This window comes from Cibotium barometz, chromosome 50 (assembly GCF_041138505.1).
Source record: "Cibotium barometz isolate CiBa-2024 chromosome 50, ASM4113850v1, whole genome shotgun sequence".
Taxonomy (NCBI): Eukaryota; Viridiplantae; Streptophyta; class Polypodiopsida; order Cyatheales; family Cibotiaceae; genus Cibotium; species Cibotium barometz.
Window position 1 is genome coordinate 19,813,252 of NC_141095.1, and position 17,115 is coordinate 19,830,366.

The following is a 17,115-nucleotide window of genomic DNA, read 5'->3' on the forward strand; positions in this document are numbered from 1 at the left end:
GTGGGGCCCCTTAATCTTGCGAAAATTATAGTGGTTTAAAAAAATGAGTAGGGGAGCATGTTTATTTGGGGGCGACTCAAATTTCATTAGGTATCACTAAAAGTGATTTTTCTTACGACCAAGGTAATCTTTGATGGGAGCTTTAAATGAAACTTTGCCATTCTATTACTTTTTTGTCAAATAAGGGCAGCTTATACTAAGAAATTAGAAGCCCTTTTGTTCGTGTCTGATCCAGTTCTTCAACTTACTAGACAACCTCAAAGCTAAGGCTTTAGCAAATATTTATATCCATAGTTTAACATGGTGATGGGCCTCAAGTTGCTCAGGTCTTCGTTCTCACCTTTCTTGTGAAAGAGTTTCATCTGATTGATAGGGGAAGAGCGCCAAAAGACACAGCCTCCTGCCACACAGCTAGGAGAGAAGACAACAAGATATCCTTAAAGGTCTTGTAGAATTCAAAGGGCATGCCATCAACACCTGGAATTTTCCTCATCTTTAGACTATCTATGGCCTTACCTATTTCCTCTCTTGAGACATTATTTTCCAATAATTTAGAGAAGTTATCTGCAATAGTTGGTTTTCTAGCCTGCCCTATGATGGCAATACAGTGAAGCTAGTCCTTAGTAATCTCTCCCCCTTTGCTAAAGATGTTAAAGTGATTGAAAACCCTTATTCTGTTCCCTTCCTAAGAACAGCTGAGAGGGTTATTAGGATCATGATTCTTGTTTTCTTAGCCATTGTTTCACTAAGTGGACTTTTGAAGGGTCAAGCAATCCCTTTACATTCAAAGAAGTGCATCTCATTTTACTTTTTTCTGAGTGTTGACCTTTTTAGGTTCTACTTTGGAAGCAAATTGTGGGGTGGTTAAACCGACCAGTGCATGAACTCTTTTCAGTTCCTTTAGTATTTCCATTTCATTAGGGTTTCCATTTTCATTAGAGGGTTGCCATTGGCAGCCCATTGATCATACATGTGAATCCTTAGATCTTTCAGCTCATTCTGATGGTCTATATGCATATCCAAGGCAACTCCTCTAGAGCCCTGAGAGTGGGCTGTGTAGATCCAAATGTGGTCTTTAGAGATGATGTGCAGCCTTTTCTCTAGCTGAGCCCCACTAACTTTGACTTCAGTTAAGGCTATGAAGTCAATTCTGCCTTGTTTTCTTAGCCATTGTTTCACTAACTAGACTTTTGAGGGGTCAGTCAATCCCTTTACATTCAGAGAAGTGCATCTCATTTGACTTTTTTCTGAGTGTTGACCTTTTTAGGTCCTACTTTGGAAGCAAATTGTGGGGTAGTTGAACCAACCAGTGCATGAACTCTTTTCAGTTCCTTTAATATTTCCATTTCATTAGGGTTGCCATTTTCTGTATATCAGACAGAGTCTGGCAAGTGCCGTTTTGATCCTTACACGTCTTGTTGAATTTAGAGGGCATGCCATCAAGATATCCTTAAAGCTCTTGTAGAATTCAAAGGGCCTGCCGACCGTCAACACCTAGGCTTTTGCACACCTGTAGACTATCTATGTCCTTACTTATTTCCTCTCTTGAGATATTATTTTCCAATAATTTAGAGAAGCTATCTGGAATATTTGGTTTTCTAGCCTGCCCTATGATGGCAATACAGTGGAGCTAGTCCTCAGTAATCTCTCCCCCTTTGCTAAAGATGTTAAAGTGTTTGAAAACCCTTATTCTATTCCCTTCCTAAGAACAACTGAGAGTGTTATTAGGATCATGAGGAGGAGGAGGAAGTGTCCTTACATTGTTTGACTTTTAGCATTTTGAGCATCTCAGGAGTTGACAAGTCAGCTATCCCAGCCCACCAATCTCTAATCTCTGGAGGAGGGCATGTTGCAAAGATAGCTCCTCCTCTCTCCTAATTTCAGCCCTAGTACTGAGGGCCTCCTATTGAGCTGAAAGGTCCTCCTTATTTGGAGTATCTTCCAGCTCCTTTAGTTTAAGGCATAGCATTTCTCTTATGTTTTTCCTAATTTTGGTCACCTCTTTATTGATGCATATTAGCAGATATTGGGTAGATTTAATGGCCAAACTCCAGGCCCTGGCAAGAGTGAGACTACAACTGAAGAAGTCAATCCAAATTCTTTTAACTTCCTCTGGTACAATAGGCATCTTGAATAGAGTGGGATCAGTGCGGAACCACTGGTTATAAACCTTTTTGTCATGATTGTCCAAGAGTTAGATAATGGGATAATGATTTGAGAGGCAAGTGGAGACATCACATCTGCATTCACACCTAAAAAAAGAGTTTCCAAAGGTCTTGTTAAAATGTCCTCTATCCAATCTTACCTTTCTGGTCAATTCCCCCTGAGCATAATTCTGCCAATGTAGTCTCCAGTATTTCTCAGGTCACACAACCAAAATGGTCAATAGTGCACTACCATGCTGGGAGCTCAACCCCTTTGATGACTTGTCCCAGACCTCTCAACCTATTATCTCTAGATTCCACCATATTGAAATCCCCCATTAAGATGATAGGTTCGAGGACAGTTCTCAATGTTCTGGAGGTTCTGATTATGTTAGCTTGTGCTCCTCCAGCATAGATGCCAATGAAGGAGAAAGTGGACAGTTCAAAGGCAGCCCATTGGCAATCCTTACATCTTTCATCTCATTCTCATGGTCTATATGCATGCCCAAGGCAACTCCTCTAGAGCCCTGAGAGTGGGCTGTGTAGATCCAAATGTGGTTTTTAGAGATGATGTGTAGCCTTTTCTCTAGCTGAGCCCCACTGACTTTGACTTCAGTTAAGGCTATGAAGTCAACTTTGCCTTGTTTTCTTAGCCATTGTTTCACTAACTGGACTTTTGAGGGGTTAGTCAATCCCTTTACATTCAGAGAAGTGCATCCTTTTATCTGAGTGTTAACCTTGTAACATGCGGAAGCTCTGGGGGTCTTCTTTCAGCCCTAAACACTACTGGAAACCATCTGATGCAAAACGCAGATATGGAGAGAGAGTAGAGAGAGACAGATATGCTGGAAATTCAGTATATTCATATAGTACAAAAAGGGTACTCTGCTATAGCCCTAGGCTGCCTTCATAAAAAAGGTGTAAACACCCAAAAATCTGGTCCTACTATAGGACCCCTAAAGACCCAATCCCTAGTGGATTGAATGAATACAATGAGGAGCCTCTTGGCCTATTTATAGGCCTTTGGCTTGCTTGGGGAACTGGCCGACCAGCAGTTGGCTAGCCGACTAGAGATAAATCCCAATATTCTGCCGACTGGGCCTCTTCATGCGCCTAGTCTCCTGAAGTACAGCCGTCACCTCTTGATCAGATTCAGCTGACAAAACACCTGCAGCCGACTGCCTCTTCCATGCCATGCTCCAAGTCCAATACTACCAAACAGCACTCCTTGCTCCAACTTCTGGTTCTTATCTGGTTCATAGTCTTTATCTGGCTGCCTCTTCTGGATCAGCACCTGAGAATTGTCCATGGCATTGATCATGCACATGACATCTCCCTCTGCTAAACTTGATGACGGGATTCCAACCTGTACTTGGATGACTGTCATCATCCCATTCTTTTTTCCTGAAGTCCCTCTGTCATCCATCCATCCCTAGCAACCAACCCTTTTCTCTGAAAGCCCGGCCCGGTCTCCAAACTACTCTGTCACAAACTAAGATCTATGCATCTGTTTTCCATCTAGTCCACAATCCATTCCTGCCTTGACTTTGAACATTGTCTTGGTCTTCATTCCTGAAAAATGAGTCTGGCACTCTTACATCACCCTTGGAGGGTAAACCTCCCTTGGGACCGTTGCCCGAGAACCTATCTGGATCAGCACCTAAGAATTGTCCATGGCATTGATCATGCACATGACACCCCCCTCTGCTAAACTTGATGATGGGATTCCAACCTGTTCTTGGATGACTATCATCATCCCATTCTTTTTTCCTGAAGTCTCTCTGTCATCCATCCATCCCTAGCAACCCTTTTCTCTGAAAGCCCGGCCCGGTCTCCAAACTACTCTGTCACAGACTAAGATCTATGCATCTGTTTTCCATCTAGTCCACAATCCATTCCTGCCCTGACTTTGAACACTGTCTTGGTCTTCATTCCTGAGAAATGAGTCCGGCACTCTCACATCACCCTTGGAGGGTAAACCTCCCTTGGGATCGTTGCCCGAGAACCTATCTGGCTCACAGGACTGCCATCCCCTCTGGCTTTGTGGAGCACCACCAACAAACCTCCTGGGAGCTCTTCCCGATTCTGTGCTCCTTGCCTTGGGCTTCGTATCCGTGTACTTTCCTGTACCTTGGACCTGTACACCATCATATGGGACTGATTTAGTGTTTAGCTTTGCTCAGCCTGATGCTCTGATACCAATGTAACATGCGGAAGCTCTGGGGGTCTTCTTTCAGCCCTAAACACTACTGAAAACCATCTACTGCAAAACGCAGATATGGAGAGAGAGTAGAGAGAGAGAGAGAGAGAGATGCTGAAAATTCAGTATATTCATATAGTACAAAAAGGGTACTCTGCTACAGCCCTAGGCTGCCTTCATAAAAAAGGTGTAAACACCCAAAAATCTGGTCCTACTATAGGACCCCTAAAGACCCAATCCCTAGTGGATTGAATGAATACAATGAGGAGCCTCTATAGGCCTTTGGCTTGCTTGGGGAACTGGCCGACCAGCAGTTGGCCAGCTGACTGGAGATAAATCTCAATATTTTGCCAACTGGGTCTCTTCATGCGCGCACCTAGTCTCCTGAAGTACAGTCGCCGCCTCTTGATCAGGTTCAGCTGACAAAACACCTCCAGCTGACTGCCTCTTCCATGCCATGCTCCAAGTCCAATACTACCAAACAGCACTCCTCGCTCCAACTTCTGGCTCTTATCTGGTTCATAGTCTTTATCTGGGTGCCTCTTCTGGATCAGCACTTGAGAATTGTCCATGGCATTGATCATGCACATAACAGACCTTTGTAGGTCCTACTTTGGAAGCAAATTGTGGGGTGGTTGAACCAACCAGTGCATGAACTCTTTCCAGTTCCTGTACTTTTTCCATTTCATTAGGGTTGCCATTTTTTGTATCAGACAGAGTCTGACAAGCCCTGTTTTGATCCTCTCCCAGCAGCTGCCCAGCATCTGGTGGTTTTGTAGGGAAAAGCTGGTCATGATCCATTTGGTTGGTTTCAGCTAGAGTTTTGGTTCTATCCAGGAGAGTGGCTTGGATGAACTCTTGGGAGTCTACAGAGTACTCCGGATCAAAGATACTTTCTAGCAAGGCATAGCAGTTGACAAAGGCCCTCTTGTGACTAGACCTACTCTGTCTGAAAGTCCTCTTCCTGTTTGGGATGATGAACTTATCTCTTTGAAGAAGAGGGAGCTTGGGGAGGGGGGGGGGGGGGGGGGGAAGAAGAAGGGCCTTACTCTATTACTTACTCCAATGGACTGGCTTTTGCTATTGGCGGGTTGTTGGATAGGGGGATTGTTCTGGTTGGGGTATTCGGAAGGACAATCTCTGATAGCATGCCCTTGCTTTCCACAATGGAAGCAGGCATTGGGAAGGTGCTTGTACAAAATTTCCTACTGTATGTTATAGTCTTCACAATAAATCTCAATTTCATCTATAAGGGGTTCGTCTAGATCAACTTCCACTAATATTTAAGGATGCCAAGAAGGATTGTACTCATTTTTTGGTCTCATACCTAGGACTTTGCCCAAGGGGGACACGATTTTTTAATCCACGGGTAGAGGTAAAAAGGTCGATTAGGGAGTTGCACCCACACGGGATAGGCTGAGGGCTTGGGACCTTGGGGGTTGAAATCTTTGGACCAGCTGAAAAAGTAGAAGGGGATGTTTCTGTACATCTATTGACTAGACCCCAGGACTTTGAGGGCCATGCGTGGGTCTTTGAACAAAAAAATGTAGTAACCATTGGGGAGTGCTTGGATAATTTCTACCTCGATTCCAATAACTGACCAGTTGTCTCTGACCCAGCTCTAATCATTTTCCAGAGAAAGAACCAAATCTGGTGGTAAACATACCAGAGGTTAGTGGAAACAGGATTACCTGAAGGAAAATCGTCCTTTTTGCTGGTGTCTTCTTGGTTGCAACTTGTTTTTGCAACGGCAACAGGTTCAATTCTTCTACTCTGGCTCTAGATTCCTCCGGTTGCTTCTTGGTATCCAAGAAGTTTTCAATCGCCTGGTCGTACTTCATCAGTGCATCTCGATTCGAGTACATGGCAGGTGGCAGGGGGGGGTAAGCCGATACTTGCACGCCTTTGACAGGATGAGACACAGCCCTTGCTCCGGCACTGATGCCCTGTGCCCTGAGTAGAGTGGGGGGACAGAGAACACAGAGAAGGGAGAAGGAAACCCCAGCTTGTGGAGAGAGAGAGAGAGAGAGAGAGAGAGCGCTCTGAACCCACGCTTGCGGAGACGACGATGGGATTTGCGCTGCCCGAGATCTGTTACCGAGATGTGGTGCCCCCGTTGTTTACACGCTGTGGACGAGCGTGGTGGTAGGCATGTGGTGGCGGCCTCGTTGGTCCAAAACATACGGTCCCCTCATTTTCTTTCCACGGATCGGAGAGAAATTAGTCTCAGTCTTGCCCTCTACACTTGTGCACTGGTAGTTCCTCTCAACGCCAAACTTCCAATGGTTGCAATTTGGGAATGTTTAAATGCTTTTTTGTGGTTGCAGGCTTTTGAAGTGTCCTATAGCATGGAAATTTGCCTTCAGCTGCAATATATATATATGCAATATATATATATATATATATATATATATATATATGTATGTATGTATGTATGTATACACACTATATATATGTATGTATGTATGTATATATATATATATATATATGTATGTATGTATGTATATATATATATATATATATATGTATGTATGTATGTATGTATGTATGTATACACACATACATCTCATTTACATCTTATCATATCCGTTCCACATTCTTTTCTCATTTAGTAGTTTTTATTACTTTGATACCGATAATGGGATTTTTTTTAAATTTCTGTTAATTACTTGGCCTACATAAAGGTTCTTTTTCTCGACAATTATTTTCATATTATTTTTTGATTTTTCAAATGAATTATATTCAATATTTCTCTTTTCAAATAATAGAAGAATTCATGAGATATACAAAAATCAATTCTACCTATATTTTCACTTTTGATAAATAATCATAAATTGAGATACACTAAAAATTTCTCTTTTTCTCATTTAATTTCTTGGACTTCAATTATCATAGAAATTCCTCTTTTTGCATTCCAATATCATGGGAATTGTTCTTTTATCATCAAATATTTCTTATAAAATAAATTCATCAAAAATAAAATATCCATTAATGCAATATGTTAGGAATTACTCTTTTTTCATCTAAATGATTGAATTCCAACGCTTCAAGACCTCATGAAAGAGAGGGATGTTTGAGAGTCCAAAGTTGTGTACATAGCTCAATGTTCCCATAATCCACACACCCCTCAGTTCTAGCCTCTATACACACACAAATGCACATACATAGTTTTCTTATTGTTGCTGGTTTCCTATCATTACAGGTGAGCTCTTTGTGTATTGGTTTGGTTCTCAAGCTCGAGTCATCCTAACAGAACCTGATCAGGCTAAGGAAATATTGTCTAGCAAATTTGGGCATTATCAGAAGAATCATGGAAGGCCTGATACTAAAGACTTGGGGGGAAATGGGCTGGCAACTTTGGAGGGCAAGAAGTGGGCTCAACATCGGTGCATCATGAATCTAGCCTTCTTTCTTGAGAAGTTGAAGGTAGGCTTTTTGAAGTGTGTAACTCTTCTTCTACTAATATATGCAGTAAGTTCTGTGATGGCGATAAGATACATGTTGTCTGCCATGGCATGTGACACATAACATTTTTTATAACACGGGATACACATTACCTATGACATATGAAACATGATATATATCACTTGTGTTTTGAGGATGAGTGGAGTGCAACATTGTAAATACCTTTGTATGCAAGGGTTTATTGAGCTTAGTATCATGGCTGGGATCATGTACAGTCCATGGCCCCTACGATGGCCACATGTACAATTGCAATGATGGAAAAATGGGAAGCCCAAGTGGAGAAAGAAGAGGAGATTAATGTTCATGAAGAATTTGGAACTCTGACAGCTCATATTATTGCTCACACTACATTTGGGAGCAGCTTCGCAGAAGGCAAGCAAGTGTTTAAAATGCAGCATGAGTAGCAGATCCTCTTCAACAAGGTCAATGGCACTATATATATTCCCGGATCAAGGTGAGAAGCTGAGTGCAGAATTAATGGCTTTCCACTTCTCAATGCCAGATTGCTAAGTGTTATATTACTTATCAATGCCCGAAATGTTCTTAATATATGCTTTTGACCTTTCTTTGAGGTAGGTTTCTCCCAACTGTGCGAAATCGGTACCGCTGGAAGCTCAACAATAGGATTATCAAAGTCCTTGGCCAACTCATTGAAAAGCGCCTAGAGTCCTCTGATATTGGCCGTGGAGACGTGTATGGCAACGATTTGCTTGGCCTGATGATGGCTGCTAACAAGGGAGAGTTCTAGGGAAACCGGAAGAACCTAAGTATGGGGATTGGTGAAATCATTGATGAATGCAAGACCTTCTTCTTTGCAGGGCATGAGACAACATCAACACTATTGACTTGGACATTTCTTCTGCTTGCAAGCAGAAGAATGGCAAGAGCGTGTTAGGGAGGAGGTGCACATGGTGTGCGGGACGACAGAGCCACCAACAGCCGAGTGGTTTGGAGGGGGTGTTGCCAAGGCAAGTGCAGTGGCTAGGGCTTTTATGCCATTCTTCCATGGGGCCACGCAACAACTGCATAGGGCAGACATTTGCCATGCTTGAGGCCAAAGTGGTGCTTTCCTCCATCTTGCAACATTGCCGTTTTTGCCTCTCCCCTAACTACCGCCATTCCCCCACCACTGTCCTCATGTTGCAGCCCCAATTTGGAATGCCTCTCATCTTTGAAAAGCTCTAAAGATCACCTAGCTTCGCTTTACCATCTTTCTTCTTCGGGTATGCCTACAATGTCCCAACCTTTTTTAAAAGCGACCATTACCCCCTCCATGACCGACTTGGGGGGGTCCTTCATAAGCAGGCTCTACTAATGTATGCGAGTTTTTTTTACATTTATTTTGTATCTACAATTTACTTCTTTATACAAATTTTAAACTCTCTTTTTTGCATTTGTAAACTTAGAAGTTTTGTTTGTTTGTTTGTTTTCTTCTGAAAGCCTCTTTTCGAGGGGATGTAGTTCAGATAGAAGTCACATAAACAACTCTACGGTATCAAGGCTTGAACCCATGACCTCTTGGTTAGGATGAGCTGAGTTACTCGGGCCAGTGCGTGTTGACAAGGAGGTCAGAGGTAGAACTTCAACATTTCATGAACAAAGATAATATATTTTGTAATGAGTGGTCTAGGTACAACTTTATAGGTATATAATAGAACTATTATGTCTAAGGCTACATACCTTCTTGGACCTACGAACCTGAATGCCCATCATGCAAGATCTATATATGTAACTCCTCATACAATAATAAAAACACGTTAATTTCCACATTTTTGCATCTCTGCGTTTATGGCATTACAAGATGCGCACTACATATTTAGGGGGTCTCTTTCAAAAATCTCATAGTTGGAAGTTAGACAAACCACACCTTCCTCCTCAAGTGGAGTAAAGCTTTTCTTCCCTATGCATTTAAGTGGAGATTGAGAAGAGTAAGACTAGAATCATCCAAGTGTCATATGGCCTAATCAAAAGGCCCAAGCATTACAAAACTTGTGCATTTAAGTGGAGATTGAGAAGAGCAAGACTAGAATCATCCAAGTGCCGCATGACGACCCAAGGAAAAGGCCCAAGCCTTACACAACTGGATGTATTACACGTCGGTTGCTTTTACTTTTGGAATTCGACTTCACAGTCAGCTGTTGTGAGAGGAAGCATCGCAACACGCAAGACAGACTCAATTATGTTATATTATTATGCTATTGATTATTTCCCTAAATGGGCAAAGGCTAGAGCCTCTAGGAAAGTTGACCCTTGTAAATTCATGTATGAGCAAGTCATTTTCAAATTTGGATGCCAATTAAAGCTTGTGAGTGATTAAGGATCACACTTTGTCAATGAGGTCATTGAGCACCTCCTAAAGGGTTTCTTGGTGACACACCTAAAATCCTCACTATAGTACCCACAAAGCCAATAGCTAGGCCAAGGGCACTTAACAAGGACTATTGAGGCCAACCATAGTGATTGGGAGCATAAGCTTACAATTGTGCCATCCTTACAAGGACTATTGAGGCCAACCATAGTGATTGGGAGCATAAGCTTACAATTGTGCTTTGGGCTTATCACCGTATATGTACAAGGTTGCAAATGTGTTCAAGTCGAGAGCTTACCTTAGCCTTTTGCCAAATCATGTGTCGTTGGGTCTAGCCTTTGAGTTGCAATGCAAGTCTCCTTTATGGATGTGCTAGCTCATCCATTGCATCATCACTCCATTGTCAGACCGGAATTCTCCTTGGTAAGGGGATGAAGGAAGAGCTCTCTTTGCCTAGATGGAGGCAAATAGAGATTGGCCTTTGTGGTGGTTCTCTCTCATGAAAGGTGGAGGAAGTCTAGAAGCTAATGAGAGGGAGAAACCTACAAGCAAACCTATTCAAGCCTAGCATGCAAGAATCCAATAGCATACATGCAAGCAAAAATAGAGAAGAAAGAGCTCATTATATAAGGGAATGAATGTGTATTGCTTAGTGTCAAAATTGACAAAGTGATTAGTTTTCACACTAGGCCGGCTAAATAAAAAAAGCTCCGACCCCTATTACTAGTCTTAAGCAAGTATGTACATGAAGTCCTTAGACTTTCCCTATTTGATATATGTACATTAGCCTTGATGAAGCATGTGTCGTTGGATCTTGCCTTCGAGCCACAAGTGAAACGTCCCATTATGGGTACATTAGCTCTCCTCCCCATTGGGTCCTCACTCTGTTGTCCCACCAAAATGCTCCTTGCCAAATGGGGTGAAGGAGGGAGAACTCTCAATGCCTAAATGGAGGTAAGAAGGAAAGGTTCTTTGCAACGATGATTCTCTCTCACAAAGGTAGGGGAAGAAGAAGAAGCTATTGCAAGAAGAAAACCTATAATCGAACCTATCTATCATGCATCCATCAAGCAAGCAAGATTCAAAAGCATACAAGAAAGCAAGAAGAGGGAAGAAGGAGACCTCACAAGTAAACTATTGCTACAAGGGAATCATTTGTCCACTACTTAATACCAAAAATGCTTTATATACAAGTGACTAGTTTTCACACTAGGCTGGCTAAAGTTAAAAATGGACCGGCTTTGATTACCAGTCTTAACTAACTATGTACACTAAGTCCATAGACTTTCCCTATTTGATATTAAGCACAGAGTAAAGCCGCTTTATAGGTTCCAGCGCCATCTCACAAAATATAAGTGCCCATTCGTACACATAAGATGGTAAAGTGCCTTACGGTAGGTTGGCAGGCAAAGCCGTGTTAATCAATGGAGTGGTTAACAACATAGCTTATGCTAAGGTTGCTTTATGTGTTCCAGTTCCATCTTTGACAAAACCTTAGTGCCCGTTCGAGCGGGTAAGATGGCAAAGTTCCTTACAATAGGTCAAGGTAGGTGAAAACATGTTAACCTACGAAGTGGTTAACATACACCCCTTCCCAATGGTGACAGTGTCCTCACGTCACTCATGTTGATGGTGAAGTTGCTGCTGAGATGGAGAGGTGTGGATGGTGCAAGATATGCCATGAAGTTGGTGTGTGGGAGGTTAAGTGGTATGGTTTGGGACCAATCCACAGCCAGATGCATAGCCCTCATGGTAGTAGGTCGCTTGTCAAGGCAACATGGAAGGTAGATGCAGACTAGAAGCCCTTCATGTGAGACCTCCTTCTGTTGTGAGGAAGTGGCTTGGGATTTTCAAATTCACGCAGTTGATAGAAGAAACATGCACCCTTTGATTAGCGGAATGTGAGACCTTCTTCTGTTGTGGAAGTGGCTTGGGATTTTCAAATTCAGGCAGTTGGTAGAAGCAACATGTGCCCTTTGATTGGCACCACCAATGAATAATTGACATGGGCAGATGGTAGTACGGACCTTCTTTTGGTGTGACATAGTATTATGCAAAGAAGTCACAATGTTGTGCTCTTAAAGAGTGGTTCTTCGTGGTTAATACGTCGGCCCAGGGAAAAGAACTCACAATGTTGTGCTCTTAGGGAGTGGACTTCTACATGGTTAATGTGCCGGCCAGGGCGAGGTTGTGTGGAATTGAAGTCGAAGCAAAGGTTGTATGCAAGTTGAAGCAAGGGTTGTATGCATTGAAGCTCGTGGGGATACTTACAAGGACAAAGGTCTTCTAGGTGATAGAATTCAAGATCGAGAAAGCAAAAAGAGTGAAGTCCATAGGCTTCAGAACAAGCTCATTTTGCTGCCAAGACCGACGAGCCAAGGCCCACACTCATAAGCAAGACAAAGATGCCCTGCGAATACCAAGCATTAGAAACAACCAAGATTGGAGCAGCCTAGGCACATGAAGCCCAAAGGGACCAACTCCTAGATGAGGTCAAGAAAGATAAAGATAAAAAACCCCAAGCCGTTCATGTAGCTAACCAATTTGCAAAAGAGTTTGAAGATGCCCTCACAGCACACCTTCATAGTCAAAAAGGCAACTAAAGCCTTGACCAATTTCCATGGGGAGTATAACCAAGCCATAACAACCAAAGGAGAATCCACATACCAAAAACATCTCCAGCATAAAGAAGCCCTCATCAACCAAGCATGCATCAAAATCCATTACCTCAAATGATATCCCCTTGGAATGGCACGTGACCAAAAGAAGATGGATATGATTCTCTCGTGGGCCATAGACCTCAACACCTTGCTAAACATGAGTCGGTCCCCCATGGGTACCCTTATCCTTATTAATTATACCCTAGCCCTTTACTTGCCTCAATATATTATCTTTTTATTGGACCCTATCTCGACCCCCACCTTCCACACCATCTTAGCCCAATACCGTGCAGCAAAACCAACCCTCGCCATCCTCTTCTTCTTCAACCAAGCCATCTCTTTCTTGGACACAACACTTTGGTACTCCATTGGATCCCATGTGGTTGTGTCCAAGCTAGCCACTTGTTCATCAATTCTACCCCCTTTACTAAGGAAGGTCACATCCTTAAACTCATAGTACCACCCGAGCCTACCCCACCAATGAATATCTCCTTCACTTGGTCATGCCAGCCAAGAAGACCCTCGTTCAACCGAGAAGCTAAGTCCTCCTTCCATCAGCTTTGTCACATGCCCAACAACCAATACAACCTACATGGCATCCTCAAACTATATTAAATAGTCTACATTTACCTTGAGCAAGTCCTTGCTCCACCAGAAATGACAATGTTCACACCATCTATGTGGCTTATTCGCAAGACATTTCCATCGATGAGATACGTGAGTTCTATGCCTTTTTCCAAAGCCACAAGCCTGCAGATGAAGATGATTACCTTAAAGATTCCTCATAGAAGGAAAACAAGGCAAGAATGACCAACCTTTTAGAGATGAAGGTCTGCACGCTAATGAGGCACACTCTTCTAGAAATTTAGGTGACAAAGAAAATACCCAAAAGCCAAACCCAACCCTATTCAGGAACGATCTTGAAGCTACCCCACCCATAACCCTCCCATCAATCCATTCACATCATCCTCCCTGGTTTAACCTACTTCATCCATAGTTCATCAGCCCCGCGAGGTTAGAGCTTCTTCCCCAACTTAACCACCTTATCAACTGCATCCATCAGCCCCCCATCATCGCTTGAATCATTTCATAAATAAGGAGTCGGATCTCAATGACCTCACATACCCTCCCGATGGGCGAATCTCACAATCTAAGGAAACTTCCATGCCAGCTTTGATACACCCTGATTCTACTACACTAATGACCTCTACTACACTAAGGTCTCTGACCTCACTATAGTGGCCGTATTCCGGTTCTTTGAGCTCATCATGCTCATCCTTAAGGAGGTGCCTATTAGCGTGGTCTTAGACCTCAATGAAGGTCCCAACTTTTGCTAGTAGATTGATCTTTACGTCATGGTTAAATGCTTTCACCCCACGGCTATAGGGTGGTGATCACTTTTGAAGACATGTTAGATATCGGGTTTTGGAAACGCTTAAATATCATGCGGCCGTATGGTTCGTGTGGTTTTCCCATAAACCCTTCATCACATCCTTCTATGAGACCGGTCATATCTTTGGAACCAATGTGAGTTGGTAAGTCACACTCCTAAAGTCAATACAAAACCCTCGTCCTCCCAAGGGTGTTGCACAACACAAGCTGCATGAAAAGAGTCAAAGAAAGAAGAAAACTAAGAGTCGAAGAAAGTTGTGTGTATTACAAAACCCTCGTTCAAGGGTGCTGCACACAACACAAGTTGCATGGAAAGAGTCTATGTTTTTTGTCATAGGTCGTTCTGTAGACATTAATATTACTTTCTTTATTTCTTATTCTAATCTCTTTCATGGATCTAGTATGCACAACTCCTCATGAGTCTCTCCCTACATGTGCATGTAGGAAGGGTGTGGGATAACTTCTCTCTCTCTCTCTCTCTCTCTCTCTCTCTCTCTCTCAAAACTCTATGTCTTTGTGTTATTCATCACTAAAATCTTTTGCGCAACATTAATTAATTAGTTTGTGCATGTTGAAAACAAGGATGTAGCATTGGAGAGGAAAGAACAAGGATGGAAGAGGAGTGGAGTCGCAGGGATGGTGAAGGATGAAAGTAGGGGATGAGGGGCATGGGGAAAAGCCGAAAAGCAAGGCAACAATTGAACTAACCTTCAAACTATAGTTCATGCAGGCATTTTATAAGTACATATGAAGAGTTTAGTGTGAATTGACACCCTTGATAAACTATAATTAATGAGGGCATTTTAATTAATAAGTACATACGAAGAGTTTAGTGTGCATAGACACCCTTGATAAACTATAGTTAATGTGAGCATTTTAATCAATAAGTACATATGAAATAGTGTGAATAGACACCCTTAAAGTATTAGGGTACAAGGGCTAGTACACATGAAGAGTTTAGTGTGAATACATGCCCTTGATGAAATATTATGGTAGAGGGGCTAGTAAAAAAACACCCCCAAGATTATTGAGAGCCCAAAGTAGAACAAAAATGTTATAATCTCACAACACAACGCAACTGGTCAAAAATATGTCATACTAGTTGCTCTCTACTCGAATAATAATATTCACTTTTCCATGTAACATAGTTATCCGTGCTATATTCGTGCCATGTCTTAGATTTGATATGCACTTAATCTTCTTCTTTCCTTTGTTGAGAGGAATTGGGATTAAAATTACATACAATGACTTCCTTCCAAGGAGTCGGGACCCTTAATCTTGCAAGAATAGTGGTTTTAAAAAATGAGTAGGGGAGCATGTTTATTCGAGGGCCTAACTCGTATTTCGCTAGGTATCACTAAAAGCCATTTTTCTTACGGCCAAGGTAAGCTTGGATGAGACCTTTAAATGCCACTTGCCTATTCTATTCGTCTGTCAATAAGCACCCACAATGTTTTTTTATCATTAATTAATTAATGAGAAAAATGTTGTTTTGTTTAACTTTACGAAAACCTTGGTTTGTTAACCTTACAAAAATAAAAAAATCGAGCTTTGGAAAGTGGTCAAAGTTTGGAAGGTCTATTTTTGTTTTAGAAACAAATCTTGGCAAATCCACTTACGATCCACGCTTTGCCATGCAAATGACTGCACGGAAGCCATATCTAACGAGATTCAATGCTAAATCTACACGTATAAAGGAGGTGACAGAGGAGGTTCGAGAGGGACACACAGCATAACCAGTTTTAGGTTCAAGAGTGCAGGCGCATCTACATTGAGGGGGCTGATTGTGGCGCCATCCTTCCGGCTGGCCCTACTATGCCCCCCACACCCTCTATGCCCACGCCTCCTTTGCATTCATAGTCCATCGATGATGATACGAAAGATTGAACCTAGTAGAGATACCTTTTTCTATTCATGAGACTCTCAGTAGTGCAATTGAGCGCAAAAGGGAGTGCATTAAAAAAAACCCTATAAAAAAACTTTCTATCATCTACGTTTTTGTCTGTTATAAATTTTTGGCGGTAAATAATTTTGGTATGTACGTTTGTCTAATTTTTCAGCATTCTCTTAATTTATTTAACGTTGTAGTTTTGTAAATTTTATTATGTTGTGATTTTCCCTTGCAATAAGGTTATCATTGTATTTTCTTTAATTTTAGTTGGGCAGTAACAATATATTGTCTATTTTTTATTGTATTTTCTTTAATTTAAGTTGGTCAATAACAATATATTATCTATTTTTTCGGTATTTTCCAAATCTTTTGAGCATTGTAATTTTATAAATTTTAGTATGTTTTGACACTAAGGTTATCATCGAAATTTAATATTTAAATTTACCCAAAGGTTACTACTAAGGTTTCAAACCTTAGTGTGCATAAGGTTACTACTAAGGTTTCAAACCTTAGTGTGCATAAGGTTTTTTGGAAAAATTAAATACGAGCACCTTTAAAAAAATAATTAATGTGAGAGTGAATAATGATAATAAGCACCTTTTTTTAAAAAAAAGGAAAGGGAGTTCAATGCAAAAAGTGAAAAACTCTCCATGTACAAAAAGGTTTCATCAGGTCGGAGTGTCTCCCCATGGACCTTCCACATGGGACTTTGTAACCATATTTTTTTCTAATATATTCCACCGTTTTAACTAAAAAAAAAAGGGTGGGGAGTTCAATGCAAAAAAGTGAGCACATGTGGGTCCTATGAAGACTTCCGGACCCGGTGACAATGTTCTCTGGAAGGTCGTCTGCATCCGTCACATCTTTGACCTTTTGTGCGATGACACCACGGGTGACGATACCGACGATGACCCCGGATGATCTTCTGGAAGGAGACTGGGGAAACGACACCACGCGGCCGGAGAAGCTTGCACCGCACTGCAGAAATCACCGCCATTGGATCAGTCACACACAGTAGTTTGCAACTCGGCAACTTCGCACTAAATAAAACGAGC

General features: G+C 41.9%; 1 protein-coding gene across 1 annotated transcript; it reads left to right on the forward strand.

Moving 5' to 3' along the window:
- Window positions 1-6,318: 6,318 nt before the first annotated feature.
- Window positions 6,319-9,126, forward strand: LOC147609906 (cytochrome P450 709B1-like). Its single transcript, XM_086786934.1, has 4 exons — window positions 6,319-6,529; window positions 7,547-7,770; window positions 8,025-8,263; window positions 8,386-9,126. The coding sequence occupies exons 1-3, from the start codon at window positions 6,496-6,498 to the stop codon at window positions 8,211-8,213; spliced, it is 447 nt and encodes a 148-aa protein (XP_086643060.1). The 5' UTR covers window positions 6,319-6,495; the 3' UTR covers window positions 8,214-8,263; window positions 8,386-9,126.
- The last annotated feature ends 7,989 nt before the right edge of the window (window positions 9,127-17,115 follow it).